At 43.3% G+C, this 16,919-nt stretch overlaps 1 protein-coding gene across 5 annotated transcripts in view; it reads left to right on the top strand.

Moving 5' to 3' along the window:
- The first annotated feature begins 161 nt into the window (after positions 1–161).
- LOC138208392 (calcium/calmodulin-dependent protein kinase type II subunit beta) overlaps positions 162–16,919 on the top strand; it is a 39,763-nt gene continuing 23,005 nt past the window's right edge. For 3 of the 5 annotated variants that reach the window (XM_069166236.1, XM_069166251.1, XM_069166256.1), the window contains exons 1-10: positions 164–505; positions 4,016–4,110; positions 5,357–5,416; positions 5,896–5,950; positions 6,534–6,599; positions 10,503–10,575; positions 14,365–14,467; positions 15,704–15,787; positions 15,873–15,967; positions 16,137–16,259. In XM_069166236.1, the coding sequence (XP_069022337.1) occupies positions 444–505; positions 4,016–4,110; positions 5,357–5,416; positions 5,896–5,950; positions 6,534–6,599; positions 10,503–10,575; positions 14,365–14,467; positions 15,704–15,787; positions 15,873–15,967; positions 16,137–16,259 (816 nt within the window). In that variant the 5' untranslated portion in view covers positions 164–443. Of the gene's footprint in view, positions 506–4,015; positions 4,111–5,356; positions 5,417–5,895; positions 5,951–6,533; positions 6,600–9,556; positions 9,630–10,502; positions 10,576–14,364; positions 14,468–15,703; positions 15,788–15,872; positions 15,968–16,136; positions 16,260–16,919 lie in introns of all 5 variants that reach the window. The other 2 variants (XM_069166243.1, XM_069166264.1) reach the window with 1 other exon arrangement.

Genomic DNA, 16,919 nt, shown 5'->3' on the forward strand with positions numbered 1-16,919 from the left:
TTGATTTCACTTTTTCTTTATTTCTTTTTTTTATTATTCTCTCTCTCTCTCTCTCTCTCTCCCTCTCTCTCGCTCCCTCTCCCTCTCCGGAGGAGGAATACGTCATGTGGTGAGCTCACATTACCATCTCGCGTGGTATTTAAAGAGTCCGTCTTCCCCGTCTGGCAGAGCACGGAGAGCCCACACTCGCCGTCCGAGCCGGGGACCGTGCCTGTGCCGTGCCGTGCCGTGCCGCGCCGCGCTGCAGCTGAGCCACTCAGCCGTCCGGAGGTCTGAGGTGGGCGGAGACTTGAGCCCAGAGGTTTCCCCCCCCCCCCGCCCCTCCTCTCCCCTCAGCCCCCCCTCCCCCCCCCCCCTCCCCTTCCAAGTCCGCAGCCGCAGACGCACCGCGCATTCCGGACTCAGCACCCGCGCGCGCGCCAGGTTCCAGAGGAGGAAACATCATGGCAACGACTACTTGCACGCGTTTTACAGATGAATACCAGCTGTACGAGGAGCTTGGCAAGTAAGTCTCGCTCTTTACATTCATTTATCTGCACCCCCCCCGCTGTACCCCCCCCCCCCCCACCACCACCACCACCACCACCACCACCCTGCATGCAGTCTGACCCTGTCCCGTGGAGCATGAGACGGGGATGGACGGAGGTCTGCACATCTGCCGTGGTGGATGCAGCTCCATCCCTTCAAAACAAAAAAAAACGCACGCTGGCTCTGGGAGCAAACCTCAAACCTCCAAATCCTCTCCGTGCACTTCTTTTTAAATGCAGGAGCCGAACTGATGTGACAGTCAGCAGATATAGTTGGATTCTGCGTGAAGATGGGATTGCATGAGCCCTGGGGCACTTCTGGGCATCCCCTCCTCCTCTTCCTCCTCCTCTTCCTCCTCCTCCTCCTCCTCCTCCTCCTCTTGTTCCTCATCTGCCCCAAAGGCTAATGAGGAACAAACCGGCCTAATATCAGTGAAAAGCTGATGTTGGAATTAAGCTCACCCTTCATTATCAGCTGGCTTTAATCACAGTGGTCACACAGCTTTAGCAGAGAAGTCAGAGAAATAACGCCGCCGCTGCTCTTTTCATCTGCTGTAAAAATCTAACGAGGTGTGTCCCGTGATTTAAAAAAAAAAAAAATATTAGAGATTCAGGCATGTGTGGCCCCTATAATAGGATGCAGACAATTTGAGAGAGACTGAAGAGGCTTCGGGTGCCACAGTGGGTAGATGCAAAGTGGACTCGATGTCTCTGTCAGGTTGTGCGTGGGTAGAGAGGATCTCTCTGCAATGTTTGCCTCACAGGAACATTTATTCCACAGCCAGCCCTGGAGAATTAAAAAAAAAGAAAAGAAAAGAAAAGAAAAAGTACTGTGGATGGTTTTAGTTTTAAAAACTGAAATCACAAAGAAATCCAGCCTTGTATGTGTGTGTGTGTGTGTGTGTGTGTGTGTGGGAAGTGATAAGTTAAAGACAATAGACATGCTGGAGCACAGCAGCAGCTGCCCTCGCTGATAACACACAGCCTTATTGCTGTTTTTGCTTGTGTTGTCATTTCCCTGTTTGTGTGATGCAGATGTAAAGACAAATTAAATCTGTTTTTATATGTTTTAATCTCCCGTCCTCAGATTTTAATAAAGAAAAACTCCCTAAAAAAAACTTTTAAATGGACGAAATTCTAAAGGGTGACTTTTTAAGGACGGACATACAGGAAATACATGTTGTGTGCAAAAAAATTGGCAAAATTTACAAAAAAGTATTTTTACCACACTGTAAGAATACTTTTCATTACACAAAAAAGTGTACTTAAAGTATTCCAAGTAAAAGTACTCAACACATCCAAGTTTTGAGATCAATATTGCTGAATTTTGAGCTAAGTTTTAGGAATTCATGTTAGCCAGTGCCACAGCAAAGTATGTAATACAGCTGCCAGTCCACAAGAGGGCAGTGTGACAGTATCACGGCTTTGCGTTGCCAGGCGTCAGAAATCATGTGGTTTAGAACAACAAAAACACGCAGGAAAAACAGTGGTTAGGGGAAAAAAAAATGTAGATAAGGTGTGAGAAAAAACACATAATTAGGATTCCAGAAATAAAACCACATAGTTAAGGTTCAAGAAAAAAACGTGGCTAGTTTTAGGGTGGAAAAAAACACGTAAATAGGATTCAGATAAAAAAAAAAAACCAACCACGTCGTTGGAAAAAAATGTCGTTAAAGTTTGTGAACCTGTTGAAGAGGGTTTTCTCACGCCAAGGCAACGCTAGGCATCCCAAAAAGACACTGCCCTCTAGTGGACATTCATGTAGGACTGCAAATATCAATCGTAAACACGTACATTTAGTAGTATTTTAATTAAGTACAGTTCTGAAGTACTTCACTTAATTATTATTTCTGCTGGCTAGCCACAACTGCTGCTAGTTCACGTCAAAAATCAGAAGATCAATTCTCCCATCAGCGATCTGCTAACATGCGACTGCTTCTGTAAGATATATTTATCAATTACAAAACAACAATAGAACCCGTAAACTTCTAATTTCACATATTTGTAGCTTGAAAGATGCCAATAGTTGTGAGAGCTGCTTTTGTTAGGTACAGACTTCTGTTTTGGTAAAAAAAAAAAAGAAAAAAAAAAGCAGCTTTATTCACGTATAAACAAACCGTAGCACAGAAAGTGATGAATAATCGTATTAATCGGCCCTCTCATTAGCTTTTTGTGAAAATTTCAACCACACGTGGTGAGTCGTCGTGAAGATTGTCCTGATTTTACTGTTATATTTTCACTTTCAGAAGTTTTTCCCAAATTACGTTTGGGCTTTTGTTCGGCTAATTCGACTTACCTGACTGTTTTGTTCATTACTCTTTTGCTCATAAGAATAGAGGGGCGACAGCAGGAGATTACAGTAGAGTTACACCGCGAGCTGAACTAATCCAGGTTTTGGAGCCCGATCGACGGCCTCCTCGCGACTCCCACCTGCCCCGCAGATAACCCGTCGCGTTAAAAGCTCTGCTGCCTCTTTCCAACCGTGCGGCGGGATGTCAGCGAGTGTCGTGCTTACTCACCTCGTCTCCTCATAATGTATGCATGTTGGAGAGCTTGTGAGAGGCGAGGGGGGGGGGGGGGGGGGGCTCTGAGGAGAGCGAGAGTGTTTCATTGCGTAACAATGCTGAGGCGAGATAAAATTAGCTCCGAGAAGTGACAGAGGTGGTTATTTCTGTTGGTCTCTGCTGGATTTTGATGAGCAAACGTGGCCCCCAAAAAAAACTCCAGAACGCCACACGGTCCGAGCGCGAAACCTTCGAAACGCTGCTTTTCTTGCCCGTTTTGATGCCACTCACGCCCGCCGGGTTATTCAAGTTAATAGACAAAAGAAGAATTTATTAAGAGAAAAGAAAAACAAAAATCTGGTTTTACGCCGTAGTGACCACAGAGGGCGCTGTTGTTGCATTGATTGTACTTTTGGGAAGAACACACTGTCGGCGAGCGGCGATGGGTCTCGCGAAAATATAGTAAAGCGCGAGCTGGAGAAATGCGGGCAATGTATCGGCAGAAAGTTCTGTATTTAGCCGTTTGTGGTCAGCGTTAAAAATTACGCATAATTAAGATTCGGGAGGAAGAAAAAAAAAAACACGCAGTTTAAGATTGGGTGGAAGAAAAACATATCGCTAAGGTTGGGGAACCTGTTGGCCTCATGTTTCCTGCAGCTGCAGTTGGGTTTAGGCCTTACAAGGGCGGAGAAAGGTCGGGTTAAGCATCTCAGATAAGGTTACCGTTAGAGACGAGGTAAGGGGAAGCGGACTTACGACACAACACCGGATTTGGCCGCAGAATGAATTTTGTCGCCGATCAGACGCCTCGCAGATGGTATCAGAATATGAAGTGTCAGACGAGGCGTGCAGATCTAAAGGCAGAGACGAGGACGACACGAGGTCAGTCTGATAGCTGAGATGCCGCCTTTTGATGCTGACGCAGCTTTCAGCGGGCCGCTGACCCGTCTGATTCTCCTGTTCCCTTGTCTTTTTGTTTCCCAGGGGGGCCTTTTCAGTGGTGCGCCGCTGTGTCAAACTCTGCACGGGCCAAGAGTACGCCGCCAAAATCATCAACACCAAAAAGCTCTCGGCCAGAGGTGAGCGAAAGGAGATGTGTCGTCAGATATGCCACACTGTTAACATCTGTGTTTCCGGGAACACGCGTCTCATCGTCACGCGTGTGCGTGTGTGCGTGTGTGCGATGTCTCAGATCTGAAAGGCTCACATTAGTATATTTTAGCGCCCGTTTGATTCCAGCGTGCGAACGTCAGATGGCAGATTCGGGAAAAAAAAAATCAACAATTTCCTGAACAGATGACTCGAACAGGAGAAAAATCCAGAGACAGAACATGTAAAAAAGTTTTAAAAAAAAGAAAAAAAAAAGTGCTATTTTAGACACGATGTCACCGTTCTCCCGATATAATACGGATCAAAAAAAAAAAATGAAAATGCACAAACGCCTCAGAAAGCCCCTAAAAATAGCAACAGTGGTGTTATTACTGCACAGAGACGAGCTGATAGGTGGGACTGCGTAAGCATCGGCCCTGCCGGCGCCTCTTTGAGGGCCGGAGCCTTCAGATATCTTTTTTTTTTTTCATGACTGACACGCACGTCAGATAAAAGTAGAAGTCACCTCGTCTCGGCAGGACCCTCGACTCACCCGGAGCTCCTCTGATCTCCTCCTCTTCTCCTCGTTACCTCTTTTTTTTTTTATTTTTTTTTTTTTACCTTCCCTTCTCGTCTTCCTTGTCTCCTTTCCTCACCTCCTCATCTTATTTTCTCTTGGTTCTCCTGTTTGTTTCCTCTTTGACTTATTTCCACGTGTCTACTTGTTGCCTTTTATTTCCTCTCCTTTCTTTATCCTTTCCTCCCTCGTTTCCTCTCATGTTGTTTCCTTCCTACTTTCCTCTCATCTTGTTTCCTTCCTACTTTCCTCTCCTCTCTTTCCTCTCCTCTCCTCTCCTCTCCTCTCCTCTCCTCTCGTTTCCTTTTCTTTCCTTTCCAGTAAAAAAATGGTTAAATGGGCATCTGGGACGAATGTAACCTTCAGGCTGTTATCTGTGTGTGTGTGTGTGTGTGTGTGTGTGTGTGTGTGTGTGTGTGTGTGTACAAACAAGACAGTCTTGTGTGTCCTTGTCGATCACCTTGAGAAGAGTCACCACCTCAAACTGTGTGAACTAAAAACTGTTTTTTTTAAAACTTTTTTAAAAACATCTGCCAAAAAAAATTAACTCAAGCAGCTGAATTATCCTTGTGTTGTTGTTTTTTTTGTACCTGTTTACATTCACTGTGACCACGCCCACCTCTTCCTCTCTCACCTGTCTGTCCGACTCATCGTTGCAGACCATCAGAAACTGGAGAGAGAAGCCAGAATCTGCAGATTGCTCAAACACTCCAACATCGGTGAGACTCTTTTAATTGTTTCCTCTTTGAAATCAAAAGTTTGAGCCACAGACTGTTTATAAAAGTGTTCGTAGTTTCCAAGTCTGAAAAATGAAACTAATGTAGAAGTTCTTTAAACTGCAATACCACCGGGTGCCACTAGAGGTTGGCTCCAAAAAAACCTCCGGTCCCATAGACTCCCATTCAACTTCTCTCGTCAAAAACAAGTCATATCGGTGTTGTTTAGCTAAAGTCACACCTTTCATTAGTTTTCTGGCGGTCCATTTGAAAATAATCCCGTCATTTATCAATTATCGGGCCTCAAAAAGCGGTATGTTTGGGGTCTGTTTAATGTTGTATAAGTGCTGACAGACCTGCGGTGTGTAGGTGTGCTCGATAAACGAAGGGTTAACGATGTGTGTAGCGGAACAGACGATGAAGGCCTTTGACTGGTCGGATGAATAAAAAGAGATCTAATTATTTTGATGACTCTCTTTCAGTCCGTCTCCATGACAGTATCTCCGAGGAAGGTTTCCACTACCTTCTCTTTGACCTGTGAGTTTCCTCCTGCTCTTCCTCCTTCTACTTCCCTCTTCTTCTTTTTCTCTGCCATGCTGTAATGCCCTGCCCCCCTCTTCCTCCTCCTCCTCCTCCTCTTTCTCCCTCCTCTCTGTAGGTGCTTCATTTTCCTCTCCTTTCCTAGGTTCCTCGCTGCGTCTGTCTCCTCCTTACTTTTTTCTCCTTACTCCCCTTTCTTCACATCCGCATCTCTTCATCCCTTTCTGCTCTTCATCATCTCCCTCCTCGCTTCCAAGGCAGTCCCCCCCATTACATAACTGCACCCCCCCCCCCCCCCCACACACACACACACCATCTACCCTCCCCTCTTTGCGGCTCCACACACATACATGTATATACAGTTAACACTCCCCCGCACTGGAGCCAGTCTCCATGGCAACCCAGGCGGAGTGAATCCTGCAGCCGGGGTTTCCCCCTAATGAGGACATCCCCCTCCTGTCTCTGTGTCTGTGTGTGTGTGTGTGTGTGTGTGTGTGTGTGTCTGCGTGTTGCCTGGATAAAGAAAATACTAAAACGTATATAACTTTGGCGTTTGAACCTCCATCTTTACGTTTCCCAGGGTGACAGGAGGGGAGCTGTTCGAGGACATCGTGGCGAGAGAGTACTACAGTGAAGCAGATGCCAGGTAAAGGCCCCCCCCCCCACCCCCACCTCCTCCCGCCCTCTCTGACCCTCCTCCTTCCTCATCTTCCCCTCCATGTGTCAGTCCTCCAGCCTCTGCGGTCCTCCAGCAGAGTTCGGTTTCCCTCTCATTAGCACAAAAAGACAAAAATCTGACACGTTGGTTCTTTTTCTTTCCCCTTTTCGTTTCCTTTTTATTTTGGCGTTGCAGGCTGCAGCTCAGCGCTGATGGATAAAACCTCTGCACACATTTTCTGTGAGCTGAATTTACAAACAGAGGTGGAGCAGCAGCTCTCCTCCCGAGACAGAATTCACAGACAGATGGAAACATACACAAAACAAAATGTGCGAAATGCACACACGCCCACGCCGTAAACCCCCCCTCCCCCCTCCTCCTCCCCACCTCACAGGAGGAAGTCTTAAATCAATCTGAGTGTGGAGGCGGGTTTGTGGAGGCGAGAGAGGAGAAAGGAAGGGGACGGGCGCGTTAAAAAAGGACGAAGCATAAAGACACAGGGCTTTTTTTTTTTTTTTTATTGTCTCATCTCTCGGTGCTCGTCCTGCCTCTGGCCCTTTTTTTTTTTTTTTTTTTTTTTTTTTTTTTTTTTTTGGTCATCGCCCCACCTGTTGTGCTATTCAGGGGCAATGAATTACCCCTTTATTTTCACGCTGCATTTTGTCACGGCGAAACAAAACGAGGTCTTTAGTCACCCGGATTTTAAGCGAGAGGCTGGTTTTATTGTTTTGTGGCTCCACGCAGACCTTTGATGAGACTTCAAATGCAACTCGCGCAAAAAATGAGTTTAAACAAACTCTTTTTTGTTCGCACAAATAGCGTGGAGAAGTCCAGCTTGTCACGGTTTAAAGAAAGCACGATATGAAGAGGTATAAAGTGATAAAAGTTAGTGTACATTTTTGCACAATGAATACTTTCATTGCATGTGTTTGCAAGTCAAGTCTCTGTTATGCTAGTATTATATTTGTAATATATAATATTTAAAGTTTGGAGGATATTTGTATTTATTACAAAACAACAGTGCTGCCTATAAACTTCTAATTTTACATATTTGTAGCTTGCTAATTGCCAGTTATTTTAATGTCTGCATTCATTTGATGGAGAACATATTTCACACGGCGGCGTTCACACAGCTGCAGAAAGCGGTTAAATAAACTTGCCTGTACCAATTATTGCTGTAAAAATGCTAAGCTTGTTTAAAAATGATATATTTTAGTCAGTTAAAGCAGATTTGAGGTTAAAAAAAAGAGATAAAATTGGTGTTTGATTGATTATCAGTTCAAATGAGACGTTATCCCTCGCTGATCTTTAACTTTACTTCCCATTCCCGCTCATCAGTCTTCATTCTTCTTCGTTCTCTTTGCATAAATCACATGTGTTTCTCTGTGTGTGTGTGTGTGTGTGTGTGTGTGTGTGTCACTGTGTGTGTGGGTGTGTGACTTGCATGGCTTGAGTTCTGTCCAACAGTATCTCACTGACAGTCTCCTCTCTGAACTCCATCTGTACGAAGAATCACTCAATTTCTTTCTTTCTTTCTTTCTTTCTTTCTTTCTTTCTTTCTTTCTTTCTTTCTTTCTTTCTTTCTTTCTCCACCCTGTCACGCTCTCAGTTCACCCAAATGACAAAAAACATATATATTTTTTATTTTCACTTAAACCTCTTGTGGTGTCCGGCCATATGAATCATTTTGGTTTTTTGTGTCCAGGTTTTGAGATGCTCTTTCTGTCTCTCCGATTTTTGTTGCAACTCTGTACTAAATCTTTCCACTAAAAGTTTTTTTAAAATCATGGTCCCCAGAGGATGAATCCTCATGACTCTGTTGGTACATCTGGAGAAACATCTGAACCACTATTGGATGGATTGCCATGAAATTAAAAATTTACGATCAACTTGGTGATCTTGTCTTCTAGCGCCATCATCAGGTCCACTATTTGGTCTCAGTCAAACATCTGAAAAACTGTAATTTCCATTAGCTTCAGCTGCATTTAATGCTAATTATAAAAGATAATCATGCTAATACGGTGAACATAGATGGTAAATATTGAAGCTGCCAAACATGAGTTAGCTTTCATTGTGTTAGCTAGTTGTTGTTAGCATTTAGCTCAAAGCTGCTAGCATGACTGTAGAGTCTTTCATAGACTGTTGATGAAAATGGCCGTAGCTTCCCGATCTGAAAAAAGACGCGGACCAGTGTTTTAAAGTGCAATACCACTGAAGGCCACTAGGGGCTGGCTCCGTAGACTCCCATTCAACTTCTCCTGTAGTCAGTAAAATTTTTACACACGTCATTATGGAGTCATTTGGTAAAGTCACTCCTTCTTATTAGTTTTTTGGCAGATCATCTAAAGATTTCAGCATGAAATGTTTGGGGGCGTGCCTGTTTGATTGACAGGCTTGTGGTGCAGTCAGGTTTCCGCCGTAGGTGGAAGTACACTGGTAGTACACTAATCTGAAAGAGTGGAATTACTCAATGACGTACAGAAAACTTCTGGAAAAATGTTATTGACTGAGAATTTCATGAGAGAAGTTGAATGGGAGTCTACGGAGCTGGAGGCTTTTTGGAGCCGACCTCTAGTGGCCCTCGGTGGTATTGCAGCTTAAGGCACCTCTGCATCGGCCTCAGTTTTCAGACCCGGAAGCTACGTCCACGTTTATATACAGTCTGTGGATTAAACCATAAAAAATATGTATATGAATTCACCTGGTGTCGACCTGCTGCCAGTTCGCCAACTTTAAATCTCACGGACCGAATACTCGAAATCTGGGCAAATAAAACCAAACCTCTTGTTTGTGTCGAGTTAGAAACAAAGTCAGGGAATATGTCTGTTAACCTCTCTCACTTTACCTCCCATCCGATGTTCCCCCGTACTTCTCTCTGTATTACCGCCTCTGTCCTCCCCGTCCTCCGTTTATCTGCTCCTCACCTTGTCATTTTGTCTCCACAGTCACTGTATCCATCAGATTCTAGACAGTGTGTCTTACACCCACCAACATGACATAGTGCACAGGGACCTCAAGGTGTGTGTGTGTGTTTCTCATCGCCCGGCGCCCTCTGCAACAGGGTTGCCTTTTTAACATGCTTGTGGGGTTTTTTTTATGATTTTTTTTTTTTTTTTTTGCCTGTGATTTCAAACTACTTGCCTGTGCCTGCTGTCCGTGCGTCCGTCCGTCTGTCTTTCTGTCTGTCCGTCCGTCCGTCCGTCTGTCTGTCTCTCCCCACGAGGTATGCCCGTCTTCAGGTTGTTCCTTTTTTGCTTTTGGGCCTCTTGTTGCACTATTTTAAAACGGTCTGAACCAGAATTGTGATTTCCTGTGGGTCCTGTGAGCAGACAGGAGCATCACCACACTCCTGGAAGAAGTAAAAAAAAAAGAGTGAGTGAGCAAGAATGACAAAGAGTGAGCGGGAGAGAGAGAGAGAGAGAGAAAGAGAGTGAGTGGAGGTCAGTGGAGTAACGGCGGAGCAGCGAGCGTCGACTTCAGAATCTTTTTTTTCCTCAAAGGCGTCTGTTTTCTGAATAACTTACACAGGAGAATGTGCAGGTTAGACACAGCGCCTCCCACACGGAGCTGCAGCTCACTCCTACACTGCCTGACTAATGTTTGTGAGAAACAGAAAATAGCACACTGCACACCTTCTCCATCCTTAGTTCACAGACAGGTTCGCTCTTCACACTTTGTGTGTGTGTGTGTGTGTGTGTGTGTGTGTGTGTGTGTGTGCGCGCGCGCGCACGCGTAAATGTGTGGTGAGTGTGCAGGGCAATCATTTCTAAACTGAAAACATGTGCGCGTGTGTGACGGCATTGTGTGCTGCTGCCCCTGCATGAATGTGACAGTTGGGGGGGGGCTTGAGTGTGTTCGGACTAACCTGCTCCCCCTGCTGTTTGCATGCAGTCATTGCATCCAGCAGATCCTGGAGGCGGTGCTCCACTGCCATCAGATGGGGGTGGTACACAGAGACCTCAAGGTGAGTCACCTGCAGGGGTGTGTGTGTGTGTGTGTGTGTGTGTGTGTGTGTGTGTGTGTGTGTGTGTGTGTGTAGGTGTTTAGTTGTAAAACATCCTGTTCTACATTTAGGTAAGGTGAAGGAGAGGAGAGTCCATGAAGGGAAACAATACAGCGTCTTCACACTGAATTACAGCTCCAAAACATTATCTAAAAATTATACAAGTTTTTACATTATGAAGTTTTCTTTTTTGTTTTTTTTAATGCAACATAAAGGAAAGTTCTGAGACAAAAATTTTCACACTGCAATGAAAACTGAATTTTGTTAGTCAAAATATATGAACTGAGAATTAAAATTATCCGTTACAGCTTTGTGGGTTTTGGTGACAGAGTTAAACATTTTGCGAATGAAGTCTCTTTATTGTGCCACAAAGAAAGTTTCAAGTTCAGAGCTCTTTGGTTGCAAGTCAAAAACGTCTGGTTCTGAGTCAAAAAAATTGTGTTTTGAGTCAAACACCTGTGTTTCGAGTCAAAAAGTTTTGGTTGTAAATCAAAAAGTTTTGATGGAGAGTCAAAACCCTTTGGCAGCGAGTCAGAAAGTTTGGTTGAGAGTCAAAAATTTCTGGTAGAAAGTCAAAAAGTTTTGGTTGCAATTAAAAAACTTTTTGTTGCTAGTCAAAAACTTTCGGTTGCAAATCAAAAGCTTCTGGTTACAAGTCAAAAAGTTTCGTTTGCGAGTCAAAATGTTTTGCTTGTGAGTCGAAAACTTTTGCTTGCAATTCAAAAATGTGTGGTTATGATTCAACAGCTTTTGGTTCCAAGTGACAAAATTTTTGGTTGCGTGTCAAAAACTTTTGATTGCTCGTCAAAAAATTCTGATGGGGGTTCAAAAACTTTTGGTTGGGAATGAAAAAGTTTCGGTTTGGAGTCAAAATATTTGGTTGGGAATCAAAAAGTACAAGACGACTTAAAAAACTCAAAAGTAGATCAGTATGCGAACGCGCTACTTTCTGTTTTATCCGTAGTCGTGTGTTCTGTCTAACTGTTGTACTAGAGTTTGACGTCTGGTAAGTCCCGCAAAAATATTTAAAAGCCAGCATGTCTGTGCACGTCTGTGGGCCTGATTTATCAGCATATGCATGAAGGTCATGTCTTGTGCATGTTCTGTGCATGTATGACTAGATTTGATGTTTTCCACAAATTTGTAATTGAACTTTAACCGTAAGCGCGAGATGCTGCAGTGATGTAGAAGTCGGTACACGGTGACATCCCTTCTAGGCGTGGTCACAGGTGCAGCTGACATGGCATTTTCAAAATAAAACTTTTCTCTTAAAGTCCACTCAGCTGCTCCACATTAAAATGAAATAAGTGTAAATCTAAACTTTGGTAAATTAAATACAAAACGAACTCCTACAGATGGAAAAAAAACAAAAAAAAAAACATGTAAATGAGTAAATTAAAGACAGACATGCTGATTGGACCAAATGACTTCTGATTGGCTGAATGTACGAACAGAAAACACTAAAACGCATAATTAGAATCGATTTATTCGTAGATATCCTGTATGAGGACACTTTAAAGTGGTTTTGTTGTTTTAGGTGCTGGCCTCGGTTCCGCTGATATTAGTGCAGTGGGACTTTTTGGGGAACTCCACAATTACTGTACAATTACCTGCAGACTGGTGTTAAAGGTTTTCCACACAGAGGAGACCAGATGGGAGAGGTCAGAGTTCGTGGTGTGGTGATTTCCCTCGTGGAGGTGTATTACGTTTATAAAGGCCCTGAGATGCCGTTGCTTTCTCATTAGATGTTCATGAAAAACATCTAAAAGACACGGGCTGAAAAACAGGAGGAGAGTGACCCCTTTATATCTCGAGGATCGAAGTTTAAACCCTCAGCGGGTCTCAGTAAATGTCATGTTCTATACGTCCAGAGAGACGACGGGAGTTTAATACAGGAAAGAGCATCAAAATGGACCATAAACACATCGTAATTCTCTCATTCTCCTGTTAAATATATCCTTGTTTTCCTTTTTCTCTCTCGTTTCTTAAAGCAACTTGACGTCAGAAACAATGAGGCAAAATGTCGCCGATTAATCTGTTAGTTTAACAGATTGAAGACAAATCAGTTTTATTTCTTAAAAAAAAAAAAGAAAGCCAAACATTTTCTAGTTCCAGCTTTTTTATACATAAAACAAAACAACATTTCTTTGGAATTTTATCAGCCAGCTTTTATCTGATATTTTTGAAATACTACAAATATATTTAGAATTTGTTTTCTCATAATTCTCTATCTAATAATGTTAATGATTAAGTCAGCCAAAAATATGACTTCATACAGGAGTTTATAATTATTTTAATCTGTCTATCTACTATTACAGTTCTCAAGTGTAAGTCACAAATTCAACTTTATAGCTGTTTTCTTTTTTTTTTATATATATATACAATTTTTGATCTAATAACTTTGACTTTTAACCTAATTGTTTTTGTAATTTTTTGTCATAATTTTGATTTAATCTTTCAAACTGTTGACTTAAAAAAAAATCTCAGACATAAAACTGGTATGAACTTCATATATTTGTGTGACAGAAAGTGAATTAGTGCGTTTCCCAAAATGTCAAACTACTAACTTTAAATTCATAGTGTTTTCCTTTTTGGAGTTATAAAAGTCCCGAAGTGACATGAACTCTTTGATTTTGGATTAATAGCTGCCCCTGCAGTGTAATTCTCCTCCTGTAATTACTGTAAATCGGACGTCCTCTGAGTTTTTGGATCAGCCAGCAGAGGGTGTCCCGACGACCGTCCTGCATCTGGAGCAGCTGTTTGTGCACCGCTGCTGGGGAAAGATTTCATGCTCGTGGCGCGGATCGATCACCGTCAGCATCGACCGGTGATCCATCGGAGGGCCGTCGTCCCCCGTGTGTGTGTTCAGTTTGTCAGATTGCTGTTAAATCAGCGTCTGAGTGGCAAAGACACGACTGTTGCAAACAGACAAGCTGTGTTTGGCCGTCCTCAAGTAAACAAACGGCGAAAAAGGCTGATATGCATTTTAAGTCCCATCTGTCCGTCTCAGCCGCTGAGTGTGTGTGTGTGTGTGGTATTGGATATCATAATGTGTGTGTGTGTGCTGCATCCGAAAATATTCTTGGCCTTCTGATGCGGGTTTAACTGGTTGGATCTCAATGGTCTGCCTCACTTTCTTTTCTTTTCCTTTGAACTCGTGAATACTGGAAGGTTGGAAGGTAATTTGGTTGTTAGTATTATGGATGGATTACTGATAAGTAATCCATAACTAACTTAAGAGTAAGACTAAAAATGACCATGAAGACATCAAAAAGACCATAAAAAGACATCTAACGACCAAAGACAGGTGAAAAAAAGGCAAAAACAACCACAAAGATACAAAAAAATGACCACAAAGAGAGACAAAACAACCCCAAAGAAATGACTACAAAGATACAAAAAAATTGTCTCAAACACACAAAATGACCACAATGAGGCAAAAAACTGCAATAAAGAAATGCAAAATGACCACAAATAAGCAAAAAAACTACCACGAAGACAAAAGATGACCTCAAAGAGAAACAAAATAATCACAAAGATCCAAAAAATGATCTGAAAGAGACGCAGAACGATTGCAAAGAGGCAAACAAGTGCATTACAGAAGTAGATAATGACCACAAACAGGCAAAAAAAATCCACCACAAAGACAAAAAGAAAACCTCCCAGGAAGTTTTGCATCGTCACAGGTGTTAGAAGACAACTGATGACACTCCCCTGAACACACTGACGTCGTCTGTGTTGGTGTTGCAGCCGGAGAACCTGCTGCTGGCCAGCAAGTGTAAGAACGCGGCCGTGAAGCTGGCCGACTTCGGACTGGCCATCGAGGTTCAAGGAGAACAGCAGGCTTGGTTTGGTGAGTCAAGCACACACAACAACACATAACGCGCACACACTGCAAGGTTCACGTGTACACTCAACAAAAACATGGGAAATCACCTGCGCCGTACGCTCGGTGTTCAAGTGGTTAAGTCGTTAAAAAACGCCATTGCGCATGGACGGTGTCTAGAAGCCCCAGAGGCTAACAATTTAGCAAGCTAATGAAGGAAGGAAGGACGCAGAGGGGAAAAGATGAGGCCGTTGGGAAGATCAACATTTTCCTCAGACGTAGACTGTTATCTAAGTTGCGAAGACAAACTCTACATGACTACAATTACAATATATTAGCTCAACATCCAACCAAACATGAACTTCCATGACCTCTGACCTTTCTGTAAACGTCAGCAAACACCTCACAACTCGTGAACTCGAGGCTAATAGAAAATTTCAAGTTCCGACGTCGTGAATACCACAAGAGGGCGCCGATCATGTGGACTCTTCTCCGTACACGATAAAATACGACCACATTTTAACGCAGCATTAGACGCATCTGTAGAAATATGACTGGAATCACATTTTAAAACACAGATTTATTTATTTTTTTAAGATTTTTTTTTTTTTTTACTGTCCAGACTTTCAAAAATCATCCGGATACGATCTGGATATAACAAGAAACAGATTTGTCAAAATAAAAGGCCACTCTAAAATGTGCAGTTTGATCTTGAAATTTCAGCTGCAATTTTTCCATATGGCTACAGATGCATAATGTAGATATACAGCATAACAATGGGCCTTTGTATTTTCCACCTCTAGCTGTGACACCAGGTTAGACCCCGAGGAATTAAATTCCAGATATTTTCCCATTAAGTTTAATAAGCCGGGCTTTGAGACAGCTAATTCTTGAGAAAATACAACTATATCATCTGCAAACTGATGTATTTTATGTTTTAAGCTTCCCATTTTGATTCCATTAATGGATGTGCTCTTTTAAGAGGCTCCATCACAAACGTAAATCAGAGCAGAGAGTGAGGTGAGCCTCGATTATCTTAAATAACTAACTGACTAAATTGTCAGTCATAATTTCAGCATTAAAACTCGTGCGCAGTCGACGAATCCGGTCACGAAATCTTTTTCCGTCACCAAAACAACAGACCGTCTAAAACGTAGGACCACACAACCCTTTGAAAGACCTTTTTTGTCATTAAAAAAAAACCACTCTTTAGTTTCCAGAACCGGAGCCCTGATTCGTGCTGGTCTGTTTTTTATCGTGCAGGTTTTGCAGGGACTCCCGGCTACTTGTCCCCAGAGGTGCTGAGGAAGGAGGCGTACGGTAAACCCGTGGACATCTGGGCGTGCGGTGAGCTCTTCGTCCGTTTTCTCGCCGTTTTCTCCACCGCTGTCCCGTCCGACACTCAGACAAAGGTTGTGTTTGGGGCGTGCAGGTGTGATCCTCTACATCCTGTTGGTCGGCTACCCTCCGTTCTGGGACGAGGACCAGCACAAACTCTACCAGCAGATCAAAGCCGGAGCGTACGATGTGAGCCTGCCTCTCGTCTCCGTGTCTCTCCCACCTTAAATTGTGTTGTTTGTCTTTTTATTTCATTTGCATGCGTCGGGGTGTGTGTGTGTGTGTGTGTGTGTGTGTGTGTGTGTGTGTGTGTGTGTGTGCGTGTGTGTGTATGTGCGTGCGTGTGCGCGTGCTTCAGTTTCCCTCCCCAGAGTGGGACACGGTGACTCCGGAGGCGAAAAATCTGATCAACCAGATGCTGACGATCAACCCAGCCAAGAGAATCACAGCCCAGGAGGCTCTGAAGCACCCATGGGTCTGCGTAAGTGTAGCACAGACACCCTGCTGTCGCGGACAGGAAACAAACATTTCACGGCTTCCTGGTTTCACTACCCGACAATTTGTGATGCGTAAATCCTCCCAACAGCCAAAGTTTGAGAACATCTGCTCGAAGCGGCCAAATATCGGCGCCATCTGTTTCCAAACATGCAATCTGCGACATGTGCCGTCATACCGGGTCAGCTTATCTTCAAAGATTTGTCCCGCGGAAGGGCAAAAGAGGAGCCCATCTCGGAGATAAGCGCTCACATCAGCACTTCATCTGTAAAAATATCCGCTTAAAAACCCACACGGGATGCCCGGATATGTGCAGTTAAGAGTTTATCTGAGGAGGTTTGTTGTTTTCGAAAGTGGAAAGCACTTTTTTCTTGACATTTATGATCATAAAAACGTTATTTATATAGAATCATTTTAAAAAGAAAGTTGTTCGCCATCAACCAGGACCTTTTTTTTTTTTCTTCCTATAATCAATTAAGATGTTTTTACAGGATGGTTAATTATAAGAGCAGTCGTTTAACGTTCTTATATAAAATTCCTGAACAGATTCCTGCAGGTGCATATATGACTGCTTTATTCAGAGCAGCTGTCAATCAAACTCGATTTTAGTTAATGAGCTGCAGCTTGAGGCTCTTAAAATTGTATC

This window comes from Embiotoca jacksoni, unplaced genomic scaffold, assembly GCF_022577435.1.
Source record: "Embiotoca jacksoni isolate LCO1_2020_lvr unplaced genomic scaffold, fEmbJac1.0.p SCAF_10, whole genome shotgun sequence".
NCBI classification, from domain to species: domain Eukaryota; kingdom Metazoa; phylum Chordata; class Actinopteri; family Embiotocidae; genus Embiotoca; species Embiotoca jacksoni.